The sequence below is a fragment of the Anarhichas minor genome, unplaced genomic scaffold (assembly GCF_050575085.1).
Source record: "Anarhichas minor isolate MPS153535 unplaced genomic scaffold, ASM5057508v1 ptg000012l, whole genome shotgun sequence".
Classification (NCBI taxonomy): Eukaryota; Metazoa; Chordata; class Actinopteri; order Perciformes; family Anarhichadidae; genus Anarhichas; species Anarhichas minor.
The window spans coordinates 9361466-9375625 of NW_027466458.1; the positions used below are offsets into that span (position 1 = coordinate 9361466).

The window sequence follows — 14160 nt, forward strand, 5'->3', positions numbered from 1 at the left end:
AACTATTAGTATGATACATTAAATTAGTGGCACAAGATTAATTATTTTATTCAAACTGTGTTTACATGAATATACATTGAAATGTGTTTATAAGAATATAGAATAAGCAAAAAAAGCATTTTAATTGCAATGCAAGCAGCTTTTTTTCCATCTGTTAATTTATATAGAATACAGATTGAACGGTTGTTAGATTATGTGTGAACCTTCATACTCCCTGCACCGGTCACACAAGAAGCCACAACTGAATGCAAAATAGCCAACACCAGTAAACCAAGAGATATTTCACTCTCACCATGTTTGCCTCGCTTTTAGCTTTGGGCAGACCAGTGCCTGGTGCCAGAGGACACATTTGAAAGCAAGCTCAAATTCCATAAATCCACAAATATCACATAATTGTTTCTACAGCATGTAAATATATCTATGGAAATCCCAGCCCCCTTTGAACCAAGCTGGTTCTACATTACCAAGACAGTTTGCACCAGCACAAAATAGGCCATCTGCTAAATTTAACTTCATAATACTCATCAGTCATTGTGTGTTAACTGGTCACATAATATACATTTTTAAACAAATTGTGTCTGATATTTCTGTTATTTCCAATTTACAACAGTCCAATATGCATACTTTAGGATTACACTGATACATAATGATCATCAGCACGGCTAGCCAGACCTCAACACCTCTGTACATACTACATCTCACAGATGAACTGTTGTTCTATGTTACACATCTCATCATTCCAGGTGCCCTTCCCTTTCGCACTGTGCCAGAATTCCACACAGTCCTGGTTCCTCCCGTCAAAGCTGTTGGGCTGGTCTTTGCCCCAGAACCTGCAGGACACAGAGAGACATCCACAATAAGAATACATACTACTCTACCCTGTCCCCACAGGTTCCAAGAGATTTGAGCATAGCTTCTTACGTTGTGGTCATTGGTGTCCCATCTATCCATTTCCACTGCCCCTCTACTCCTCCATCAGTCAATCCAATCCAGACTTCTTTGTCACTTCCATACAAGCCATTGATGAAGAGCTATGAAGGAAGAAACATAAAAATAAAGTTATTGCAGAAGTTTCATCAAATACAGTTACATCCAGTTATGTCATGTATATTATTGCTTGTGTTAACCAGAACAAATAGTTGCAATAATAAATTGCAACTCTTGCAACTCTTTTTGTTTTAACAATGGATGAAATTATGTAATGAATGAAGGAGTTGGTGGAGATAACAGAGATAAAAGAGAGGGAATATTGGAGATCGTAGCGTGGTCAAAGACTCTGAGGTTGCTGTGTATAAATTGTGTCCAAACACTTTTGCCATATAAACTCTGTAGGGTTATGTCAATGCTGCGTTTACAAATGATTCCACTGGCCCAGATAAACCCCAAAAAAGCACTCAATGCAGCTTTTACTACAAGTTCCAGTAGTGTTACTTTGTATGAAATTGAAGTGTGACTAAAACTTTTGTTGTTAATCTTTTGTTCTAAATCTGTTGTTAAAAAAATATCATGCCGAAACTTCCTTTTGTTTAAGGACAACTGAACCAAACCAGCGAAGTTGCAGGTAGTACAATCAAAACAATGAGCAGGTAGAAGCTTAACATCTTTGTGGAGCTGAGGCGAGCTGTAGAATGAGAATGGTGATATTTATTTGTGGCTTAATCACTATGAGTGACACCTTTCACATTGATCAGTGTTAAAGGTCTGGTGTGCAGGATTTAGTGGGTTTAGGGTTGCAGATTGCAACCAACTTAAATTTGTCCCGTGTGCTTCTATGACAATTTCTATGGTGACACTTACAGTCATGCAGATACAGACAAATGCAAACAGCTAAACAAACCATTTCCTCTTGACTTTTTATGACAGCCAGATCTGCGCCTTTGCTTTGACAGTAGTCTCTGCCCAGAGTCCAGTTACTTTTGCCAACCGAGGTAAAGTAGCAGCTGTACTGAGACCTTGTCCAGCCAGTGGGGCACTTCTTAGCTGAAAATGCAAAATGTGTGTTGATCAATAAGTGTTTAAAAGCAATGATTTTCATTTTTAAAATGGTTTGTCGTGAGTTGTGATTAGATGCCACTGGACCTTCCAGCTTTTTCCAGCATGATTTTAAGAAGAAGGCCAAATGCATTTTGCCAGGCTGGAAAACATCTTGCTATATGAAACATATATCTTTTGTCTTAATACTTTCCGCTTACCTGGGGCTATTTTCTTCAGTCTGTCCAACTCTGCCTGTACAGCAGTCAGGTTGTCATTTTTCGCCTTCAACTGGTCTCTCTCCACAATTGCATTTTTGCAACTGCTTTCAAGCTCTTCTTTTTCCTGAACCAAGGACGCGTAAGAAACCTGCAGCTCATCTGACGCTTTTGACAGTAGGTTGCAAGAGTCCTGCAGAGTGTCTTTTGATATTGTCAGGCTTTGGTGACTGCTTTCTATCTTCTCTTTCTCACTGCTAGATAAGTTGTATCTGACCTGCAAATGCTCTACCTTCTTAATCAAGTCATTGTAGCTCAACTGCAGATGTTCTCTTGATCTAGTTACATTATTTAATTTGTTCTGTAAATTGTTCTTGTCTTTGGTCACTGATTCAAAACTGGCCTGTACCTCATTTTTGCGTTTCAAAACTGAATCATATCGATCTTGTAACACGCCTTTTGCTGTAGTTACAGCTTTGCTGTTATTCTGTAACAGGTCTATATCTGCTTTTAGCTCTTCTATCTCTTTGCTGAAAGCGCTGTTACTGGCCTTTAACGTGTTTTGGCTAAGTTGAAGTGTGTTTGTATTTTCTGTCAGCAATCTGATATTGGTCTGTATTTGCTCTTTCCTTGTAGATAAGACTTTGTTACTTTGCTCTAACAGACTACGGCTAGTCTCAAGCTTTTTTACATCATTCTGCACCTTCTTCAGGTTCTCCTGTAGTTTCTCTTTCTCGTTACTCGCAGCTTTTAGGTTGTTCTTATGGTCTTGCTCTACTTTTCGGTCTGTGGGAGATGAGAGATATTGGTTAGTCAGTGATTTTACCATGACATCAGAAAACTTTCTAAAACGTGGCTATTTGATAGTGAAAACAAAGAGGTAGGCTCACAGTGGACACTCTGACCTATGACCCCAAACAACAGGAGAGCACACAGCAGCCCAAGAACAACTGTAGCAGCCTTGAAAGGGCTGTTTCTCAATGCATAAACTGAAAGACAGAAACAGAAACTTAAAATCAATGAAGTGTTCTCAGGAACTTGTCGTCATTTGTATTACAATATCGAGTGGTGTTGCAAAATACTATAGAAAACATTTGTTTCAAGCCAAAGCGCTGACTCATTAATTATTTTACAAATACACATCATTAATTATTATTTTTTGAAAAAAACAGATTACAGATTCCAACATAAATCAAATGAAAGTTGAATAATGTCTAGCAAACCAGAGGAAAACCATGTCAACCTTGGCTGTATCGTAACTTTATCTTTACAGATACAGTCAGGAAGTGGTTACGGAAAAAAATATTGAGAGTGAAATATCTGCAATATAATAATGCAGCAATTGTATAAATCCTATATTAATAAGTCCGGCTGAGTGATTTGCAACTTTTCCCATAGACCTGATATATACCTCAATATAAACACTTTGCCATAATCACTGACGGATGACAGTTTTCCTTTATGGTTTCATGGTAGTACTATTGTTATGTAGATGTAGCTTGCTTAGTTTCTTTTGTCTCAGTATTTCCACTACATCCTGCCAAAATGTCCTGTTTTAAGAGTAATACACTTGGATTAAAGAAGTAATCATGGATTTGTTTTACCTCATAAAGTTTTGTTTAAATCTTTTGCTTAAATCTGCCTGGCTGCTGCAACTGCTAGCTGTTGCCAAAAACATGACTTCAAATGTACACTAATGTTGTTATATATTGGCTGAGTAAATAGGCAATACACATTCACCATATCAATTTTATAAGATGAAAGGTTGAACTGTTAAAAGTCTGAATGTTGTAATTAACGCTCATTCTGATGTACCAATAAATGTATTATTGGACCTTTAACTACAAGTTTCAGAAGTGTGCCTTTCCAAATATAAGGTTATTATAAGATATTATTTCTGATTTCTGTTGATCAGAGCTTTGAATGTGAAATATATAAAACAGTTGCTGGCTGTGAATCCAAATCAGTGTGCAGAAAAATGATTTAAAGCTCTGTTGAGCTTATTGTCTCATGGATTATATGATTTATATTGTCACATCCTTTGGAATGAAGTTCTTATTTTCTTACCTGAATACCGGAGCTTGCTGCCATCTCCTAAAAGTTGTCTATAGCCAACTTTACTGTTGTCAATGTCCATGTTTGTCACTGTAGAGGAGCGGTACTCGACAGTCATCTTTGCATCTGATTCATGAGCTAGAGTATTAGTAAAAAATAAAAAACAGTGGTATTAGATTCTGAAACAATGAAACAAGATCATGACACAATGAAATAATTGGAAATATGAAGGAAATCTTGGAGAGTAAAACCTAACCTATTGACTTCCTGTAACTACACCCTGCAAACGCATCACACTTGCTTCAATAAGTGCCACACTGACTTTAAATCCTTGTAGGGTAACTTCACACTTGTCTTCAGTGGGGAAGAAACCTGCCTCCTCCTCGGTCATGAGGGCATTAAGACGACTGTGTGAGATCATGGAAAATAAAGCACTTTCAGTTGGCGTGATCTACATAGAGCAGCAGCAACTATTTGCCAATTTCACAACATGAAGCACATGCTGACATGAACGTATATGAGGAAGAACAGATTTCACAAAACACAAAGATGCTGAACATGCAGATTTCATATCATCATACTGGGGAACAGTCTGAGTCAGTTCGATTACTCAAGTTTTGTTCCAGTTTATATTCTCAGCAAAACATCCGTTCCGAACTCAATCCCACAGAACACCCTGGACCACAGTGGCAGGATGTCTCCATTCATATTCATTTTTATATAAAATTTCTGCTTTATGTTTCATAAAATGTATTAGAGGAAAATAAGAAATGTCTTCATCAAATTCATTAATTCTGCAAAGACCATGGACTTTGTGCACCCAAATGGACATAGGAGATCACTGAAGGTTTCCTGGCACTTTCAAATGAACATAGTTACATAGTTCTATAGGGGGTCGTGACATTTTTGGTTGATTAGACAATTTTTCATATTTTTTGTAAATGTCTTTAAATGCACATTAACATGAATCCAACATATCATAGCGAATGGATACATGGAGGCAGAAGATGTTATCTTTCAGTCAGAAATGCACACATTCAGCGACACACAGGATCTCTCTCAAGCTGGGCACCGGTTCACTCACAGCACGAGACTAGCCTGGACCTGTCCTTCCAGGCCTCCTGCACACAAAGAGGAGGACCCGCCCCTATCGCTGCTGTGACAATCACGAGGCCGCATGTTACATGCTGACTCTGTCAGGTTCCCCGTGATTGACTGAGGATGCAATATTATTTGAGAAGAAGATACCGTTGAAAAACAAAATGAAAAAACAACGACACTTACTTCCCCCACAAATCCTTGTGCAATCATTTTTGCAAGATATTCTGCTAAAACACTGCAGCTCCTTTCCACAACTGCTGAGGTCAGTATATTATTATAAGTGTTTGGACATTGTTATGAACGAAAATGGATGGTTTTGTAACTCGACCAAAAAACATGAATGTGTTCATTATTTTAATAGTTCAGTATTGTATGAAAGATAACAGGTATGTTTATGTATGGCAGTGGCACTAATAGGCCATCACTCATTTATGTTTCCACATTTATATTTAAAATAAAAACGTCAATCTGAATATGTTGTATGATGATTATCATGCAATTGACAGACAATGTTGATATTGGCATTGGTATCAGTTGACAAGGTGTGTTTATGAAAGGCAGTGGCACGGCCTCCCTGCTCACTGTACCTTGCACATGTTTAAAATAAAAACATGAATATATGAACCGGTGTATTATTTGAATAGCTTAGTATTGAATGCACAATAAAGAGGTAGGTTTATACACAGTACTAGGCCCATTTAATATAAAACACAATGTTATACAATATATATAGTCGGGGGTCCCTGCTCCATCTCTCGATCAGTTTGGGGGTCCTTGGCCTGAAAAACGTTGAAGACCCCTGCTCTGAAGCGTTACACTGTGTTCTATGAATTCAGTATATCTCCTTCAGGATAGAAGGTCTTGGATGTTGTCGTGATCCACAGTTAGTCCGTCTCAGAGTGTGCTCATTTGCATATTCATATGTTTCTGTATCTAGCTGCAGGCAAAGGCTCTCCCACGGGACAAAACATTTCAAATAAATTCAGCTGAACTGAATTGTTAAATGCTAGTTATAGTAACTGTTATGGGGGTAAATAGAAAGTTGTAGAAATGTTCAATTATATAGTGTTAATGGTCATTTGTGTACCTTTATAAGGACTTGGGAGGATAAAATGAAAGCTACAGTACCATAACAGATGGCATCTTCCCTCAGGTGCTGAGGATCTTGGTGCTGAGTAAGTCAACTGAAAAGAAACTAAGAGGAAGTGAGGAGTTGTTAGAGCTGGGATCAACTGCTACAGCCTTCTATTATCTCATACGAGCAGTTGTGTTTTCAAGATCGGTTGATATCTGAGAAAGAGCCTCAGACAGAGAATCATGAAAAAACCGAGATGAACTCCCCATGGAGTATAGAGAAAGTATTGTTCACCCAGAGATAAAAGTTGTGTGGTTCATTTGAATGTTACAATGATTGATAACAGAGTAAAGGCTTAAAATAGAAAGCCTGCAGGTTTTATGAATATGAGCAAAGCCGTGCAAATGAGATATTCATTTTCAAATTATTCGCATCTTTAAAAGGGGCACTGCACTAATTTCAAGGTTACACATCACAATGAGTGCATTACTGTGAAAACAGCTATATAATGTCCTCTGTGGTTCTGGAAGGAGCCATCCAAGGTTGTTACTGTAAAAACATGCATTGTAGGGTATAAAAGAAGTGGACATTTAGGTGGCAAAGGGGTCTAATGAAAGACGCTGTTACGGGAAATACATTTTCTTTGGAGCTAGGTCATAATATCTTGGCCTCTGCTGCTTTGATTTGGTATGTTTTTTAATTTGTCATGTAAGGCATTTAAAGCATCAGAGACAATCACAGACATCATTAAATACATTGCTGAACTACCCCGTTAATACCAGCCAGTGCGCTCATAGACATGCTATATAAATATATATTATATACTTGAAAATAGAGTCATATTAAGGCATTTCAAACTGAATCAAAACTCAATCAATTACAATTTAAAAGGTACTGAAATAAAAATGTATTGCTTCTTACACACACATTGAACTTTCATCACATAGCATCTCAAATGAAAAAACTCATATAGGCTTCTGCAACTTGCAACCACACTGCTAGATGCCAAAGTCCTACACACTGTCCCTTTAAGGGTAAGAAAGATTGTTGCCATGGTTAAAAGAAACAACAATTGAATGTTGGTATGAGATAGAGGTAAACCACTGACTGTATAGTCAAAGTCAGCCATGCTGAACTCTGCACAAACAAGTTCAGTGATGCTTTAAGATTAAGATAAGCATTTGAACAGACGACATCTGCCGCCATTTCTGAGTTACTTCAGTTTAGTCGTCTGCACTCCCACTAAGTCAGTGTTTTCCATTTTCAGTGATCTTGCTATTTTGCACATTTAGTTTGTAGTGATGATGACGGACCCTGTAGAAGATTCGTTCCAGTAAGCACCATCTTCTACCGGGTGTGACGTACCCGTTAGTGAACCCCACACAGTGGAATCCCAGACGCTGGTAGAGCTGGTGGGCCGCGGGCGTGTACGCCGACTCCCCACCGCCGACAGCTCCGCTGAACAGACGTCCGCTGCAACTCAACAGCACCTCCTGGCTTCTGCTGGCTGACTGCTGCTACGATACCCACCACTTTGCCTTCCAGCACTGCTACCCACAGACAGGAGTCTAAAGTGGAGGGCAGTGTCACAACATGAACAACATTAATAAAGGATGTGACAAAAGGAAAATCATTCAGTTTAAAACATAATCCATTTTATATTTTTTTCACACAGTCACTTCAACAAGAGACAATTGGCCTCCACAACGAACTTGATCTTGTTATCACAATAATCATTCACAAGATGCACATTTTCCTTTTCAGTGAGTCTCTCAGTCTGACATTATTACATGTATTGTGTCAAGGAAAACCTGGCCTTTGACAGGCATAGAAAGGTCAGAGATTATCACTAAGTGAGTGACAATGCTGGTTGAGTTGTTTATTTTGGTTTGTATTTCTACAATGATCTGTAGTGCTTCTGGATCCACACACTGCCTTGTAGCCTCTCCCAAAAATGGAAATAAGTCAAGGACGTCATTGATTATTCTAAATCCCACAAAGTCTTAAATGTTGTAATTCATAAATATATCAAAATGTTGTCAATAAACCAAACCAAAAGAAATAAATGACAATCCTTTTGTAGAGCTCAAAAGCCTTCTTGTCCAAGGTTGCAGCCAGTATGGACAAGTTAAAGCTACACTGTGTCTTACTTTAAAATGTTGCACTTTTGTAGATGACTTTTGGCAAACAAAGCTTTCATTTGAAAGCACAACTTTCAAAGTAATAACCGATAAAAAGATAAAACGTTTTTCTTTTCACCTGCAGAAACTATTTCCCCTTTTGAGGCCTTGTTTTGATGAAATGGAAATTTAAAGTAGTGTTACAATTACAAGAAACAAGATATGATAGAAGTTTATATTTTTCACTGGACTACAAGCTTTAGTGTCTGTGACAATGCCTTGATTTTACACTATATTAAACTGTCTGACATATACAAGAATATTAGTCTACATTTTGGGTTCAAACACTTTGGCTGTGCAGGATTAGAAAACACTCACTAACCTAATCTTTATGTTCAGACGGCCATTCTTATGTGATAGCTTAATCACGGAATAAAGGAGATGTAACGTTAGTAACCTAACTTGTGTTTACTTGTGCTATTATAGAAACTGACTGTAGGACCGCAAACGGGACGATTATCAAAATGGAGCACGGACCAGAAATCACCGACGTGTGTTCAAGACAGTGAACAGTTGAGGTAACACTAACAGTAACGTTACGTGTGTGTTATCCCAGGAGCAACATTAACACCAGATCAAACTCATTTTAGTGTTGAACGTCAGTCCATTGTGGTCCATTGTCTTAGCTTCATTTCTTCACCAAACGTGATCAGCTCATCACATAGTCTGTTCATTTGAACTGTGTGGTATTGTCGTGTTACTTGCACTGATATGTTAACATATGTGAGGCACGTGCAAACCCACAGTTGCACACCCAAAGCTTCTTTCAAGTGTGTTTATCCTGGATGTCATAGAACTTTCCAGAAGTTCAAAACATTGAGATATATATGAGAGTAATAATAGCAGGAGTAGCGCCAATAATAGCAGAACAATAATAAGAGAGAATGAATTACACACCATATTTGGTGTGTAATTCAACAAATGGTTCAGAGAAACTCCTAATCCACCACTAGATTTCATATTCTTAAAGAATTACACTGGCGAATGATAGAAGCAGGTTTTTCAATCAGTCCAACAAAGATCATACCCAAACACCAACTCCTTCTATGTTGGCTCAAGGTTTAAGACTAAGACACAAAGGTTTATCCATGAGCCCCGAAAAGGGATGTAGCTAATTCAATGCAGTCATTTTCTAACAATTTCTGCAGTATGAAAATAGGCCGTGGCGGAGAAGGCAGAAGGCAAGGGGCTGGGAGGAGACGGGGAAACTAGCGGGAAGTGACTCACTTCTGATTTGAGAACTCAAAAGGTCTGTTGAGATCAAAAAGAATCAGTCTACATCAGACAAGACCAAGCATGCCAAATGTGACACAAGGGTGGGATCAATTGGATTCTATCTTTAACATGCGATGACGCCTTTGGGATGTGATACTTGAGAAATGATACAGACACAAATGTTGGAGTGGAGGAAAGCATGAATGAAGGGCTAAAACCAGAGATAGAGAGATATAGATAGAGATTGTATAATAATAAAAGCAACAATTATAAACATGAAGCTACATCTCTCAGTAATGTTAAACTGTATCTCACTAATTAACCGTATATAGCTTTTAACATGCTCCCTTAAGAATACAGGACCACAAATACACCCACACATATTCTCTTCGTCTTCATCTCTCGTTCCTTTTTGCAATATACATACTATGAGCACATGCTGCCTCCCACACACCTTTTTCAACACTCACTTTTCTTATGATATGATACATATTACCACTATCACAGTTATTCTAATTTATTTATCCATATTCTTCGATTAGCATTCATGCAAAGGCAAAATCAACAATAATTTAATTTTTTTTAATTTATTGATAGAATTTCTCTGTTGTGAAGAAACAAACGATATTGTCCTACGAATTAATTTTTAACGGATTAAACAAACAAGTTATAACCTGCTGTAGAGGTGCTGGTCGGCATCGTTTTGGTTCCTTCGGACGAAGTAAAGGCTAGCTGTTTCCCTCCATTTCTAGTCTCTGTGCTAAGCTAAGCTAACAGGCTGCTGGCTCTCGCTGCATGTTTAACTCACAGATACGAAAGTGTTCAATCTGGCATTAAAGTAAAGGTCAGTTTCTGATGTCATTTATAGTTCAGATAGTTCAGGCAGTGTTGTGGTTTTTTCCTGTTTATGAGCCGCTTCTTTGACTTTACCTAACACTGGCTCAGTAACTGTTCTCCATCTGACTCGTGGTGAGACAGGATCTCACTATTAGGAACTCAGTAACGAACACCCACAGAACACAAGAGAGATTGGATTTTCTTCAGTTCAGGCAGATTTGTTTGCATCACAAGTAAACCGAGCTGTCCGGAGTCAACTCACTTCACAATAGCATTGTTCATTACTTTATACCTCCATTCTACCCTAAGTCTTCCCCCCCTTCGGCGATGTCCTCCTCCTCCTCTGAACTTTCACCTAGACAAGTTACACTGTGCACCTCAGACAAGTCATAACAGAGGGTCTTTTGATTAGCCACAGTCTCCTTCCCCACTCGTCTTCTCCTGATTCCACCTCAGGCTGACCGTCACAGCGACCGGCTCCCGTTCTTCCCCTGCGTTAGAAATCTTGCTCTACTTTTTTATCTGCTTCACCCCCCCTCTATCTTTACCCGGGCTCCAAGGCCGCTATAGACTCCCTGTCTCAGTGACGTGAATAACCTATGACAATGATACGGGCCAATATCACAGTATGAATGTGAATATACATGGGTACATTTCGAATTATGAATATGATTAATTTTACACAAATATACTTCAAGACACAAATACATTTTTCTCCCACATTCCCCCCTTGAGTGACGCTTTTGTTTCTTCTATGTTTCAATTTTCATTGGTCAGTTATCTAACATAATAAAAAGATTATGCCTGCATTTGTAGACCTGCTACTGTCCTAGGTTTTTCCTCATGTTTTCTCTGTCATATTTCACTGTATAGTTACTGAATCGGTTGACAACTAGCTAACGTACTAAATTTACTCTCTCTGGCTCTTTTAACTACTAGCTGTGGTTCTAGACTCGTTTAGATTGGGTTTAGGTTGAAGCGATACAAGTTATATCTAAAAGAACATGATCAATTGCCCCCTTTGGCCATTCGTATGGCCATTCAAATATTTATGATTTATCAAAACACCCACACATATCACCCAAAATGGATTACATATGCACATCATTAATTCGATAAGGTTACAGCATTAGCTGTTTTGTGAATTTTAAGTCACTCCATGTTGTAGCTAGCTAGGTAATGTTTACATCAACATGGCAAAATAAATCTCCTGAGATGAGGTGAAACACAAATTGGACCTCCATCTCTGTTGAACTGCATAAAAAGACAACATATCAGTGAGTTTCATAACAAACAATAATCAAACAACTTAAACAATTTGTAAGAAATGAAGTATTTATATTACCATAATAAACATTCAGAATCAACTGTCAATTTAATTGATTCCTTTATGAAGTAAAAATAAATGGAAGCATCTGACTGATGCATGGATGGATGCTTTGATCATCCACCTTATGTGATCCCCAGACACATTAACATTTGCTCTCATTTATTTATCCTTGAGTTGCAGTGGCATGAATGATAGCAGTTTGTATTGATTGTTCTCTCATTTATTGATTATATGAGAGAACATTTTCTTTATATATTAAAATGTGAACCATGCAAACTGGGCACTGCCATCCATAAAACCTTCCCACAGAGTATGTAAATACACTGTAATTTATATGGACAAAATCTAATTACACAACCCACACCTTTGAATGAGAACAGTTTAGGTGCAGTGTCCTGCTGGTCCAGACTATTCGCATGGCCTGTTTGGCCATTACGGTTGTTTCAGTAAGGACCATATTGCTGAGGCAATACAGAAACGCAGAAAAAAGCAGAAAAGTGTCTGTTCGATAAAACTCCAAAACAAAGCCGTATCCCCAGGCGATTCAGGAGGTAGTGAACTCGTTGAAGCCATTTAAGACTTCAGTCATTTATGCTAATTTCTCTGCTCTGCCTGGAAAGGAAGAGAGAACTGGACAAGAGCCAGGATCATAGCCTCTTCAGAGTAGAGGCAGTTTTCTCACTTACAGTCCAGGGAAACAACTGTCCTTGTTATGTTTGTTAGCGAGTGCTGCACTGAGTCAAATCCCGGGGTGGCCCAGGCTGTTCAGATTTGTGCTGAGTGGGCTACACAGTGTGGGGGCCTCTGTCCTGGTCCGTCATTTTCCTGTTCCCCCGCCATGCCTCTGGTAACGTTGTGCTTGCTGCTGCATCTCCTGCTTCCTGGTGAGCGTTAGTCATCCTCAAATTTGATGTGTTTTTTATAGTTTTGACTCCAGCACATTGGATTAGAAGGCACACTATATCAATCTTGCTTTAGGGGGTTCGTATCCGGTTACCGCTCACAAGATTGGAGTCAACCGTTGTAATTAACATAGTTTACGGATTGCTTGTATATTCTTGTTGACTCAATAGTAAAAAGTCAAAATTTGATCTGTTCTTCTTTAATTTGCATATTAATACAACATCTTGTAAAATATCAGTATAGTCATCAGGTCTATTCAAATCAAATAAATGTTTAGCTAAAAGGAGCTAGGCAAATAAAATCTTTACAGCTTGCTGTCCTGATTTCACTGAACTTACCTGATTTGATTTTCTCATTATTTGACAATAAAAAGATCTTGGTGGTAATGTTAGTAAAAACGTTTACAACAAAGCTACTTTACAACCTGCCACAATTGAAAGAAATGTGACAGCTACTGTAAAAATACTGAACAAGACGTGAGACCTATACTGCTCTGATTACATCAATAAAGTAGTTTTGGTGGTGAGACATTACCAGATCCCTACGCTATTTCAAACCACAAATGGATTTCACATATACACCTATCTCATATTTCAGTGTTTATGTTATCTATTATATGTAAACTATTAGGTATCGTGCAGTCACCGTGCAATACAACAACAATTAATCTGTCCGTATATATCATATTTGTAGTTTTTAGTTATAGTTATATTTTAGTTATTGTGTATTTTTACTTCGTTAATATTCTTTACTATTTATTACTTATTTATAATATTTGACTTGATACATTGTTTTTTGTCTTGTTTGCACTATCCACTATGCTGCTGTAATCCTGTAAATCTCCCCACTGCGGGGCTATTAAAGGATTATCTTACCTTATTTTAGGTAGTTTGTGGTCATGTGTAAGAGATTTTTGACACAGAATCAGAGATTTGCATTTTGAGGGCAGGTGTCCTACTTAGCTAAAGACAAGGCCTAAAGACTAAAGCTCATGATGCCTGGGTTTACCTGCATAGTGACCATGGGTACATCATAACAGCTAACTCAACCTGCATGGCAGGGTAACTCACTTTTGCAACCCATCTATCGCTCCAGCTCCCTTGTTGTGGCAGTAATGTAGCAGCCATTATGTGCCAAGTTGAGCCATCAGGGCGGAAACGCATCGAGGAGGAGGTTGCCTGCTTGTCCAAACCAAATCAGTGGAAGGAAATGTCCAGAAAAAAAGTTGAGCCACAAAAACTGAATAAAACTAACTTCAGCTGACCAAAAAGCCAT

The 14160-nt window shown here is 38.3% G+C and overlaps 1 protein-coding gene across 1 annotated transcript; it reads right to left on the bottom strand.

Annotated features, from left to right (window-relative positions):
* Window positions 1-32: 32 nt before the first annotated feature.
* LOC142948576 (uncharacterized) lies at window positions 33-4647 on the bottom strand. Its single transcript, XM_076090690.1, has 7 exons — window positions 4501-4647; window positions 4257-4382; window positions 3080-3178; window positions 2193-2975; window positions 1838-1980; window positions 922-1031; window positions 33-830 (listed from the first exon to the last, which is right to left on the bottom strand). The coding sequence occupies exons 2-7, from the start codon at window positions 4360-4362 to the stop codon at window positions 692-694; spliced, it is 1380 nt and encodes a 459-aa protein (XP_075946805.1). The 5' UTR covers window positions 4363-4382; window positions 4501-4647; the 3' UTR covers window positions 33-691.
* Window positions 4648-14160: the final 9513 nt, after the last annotated feature.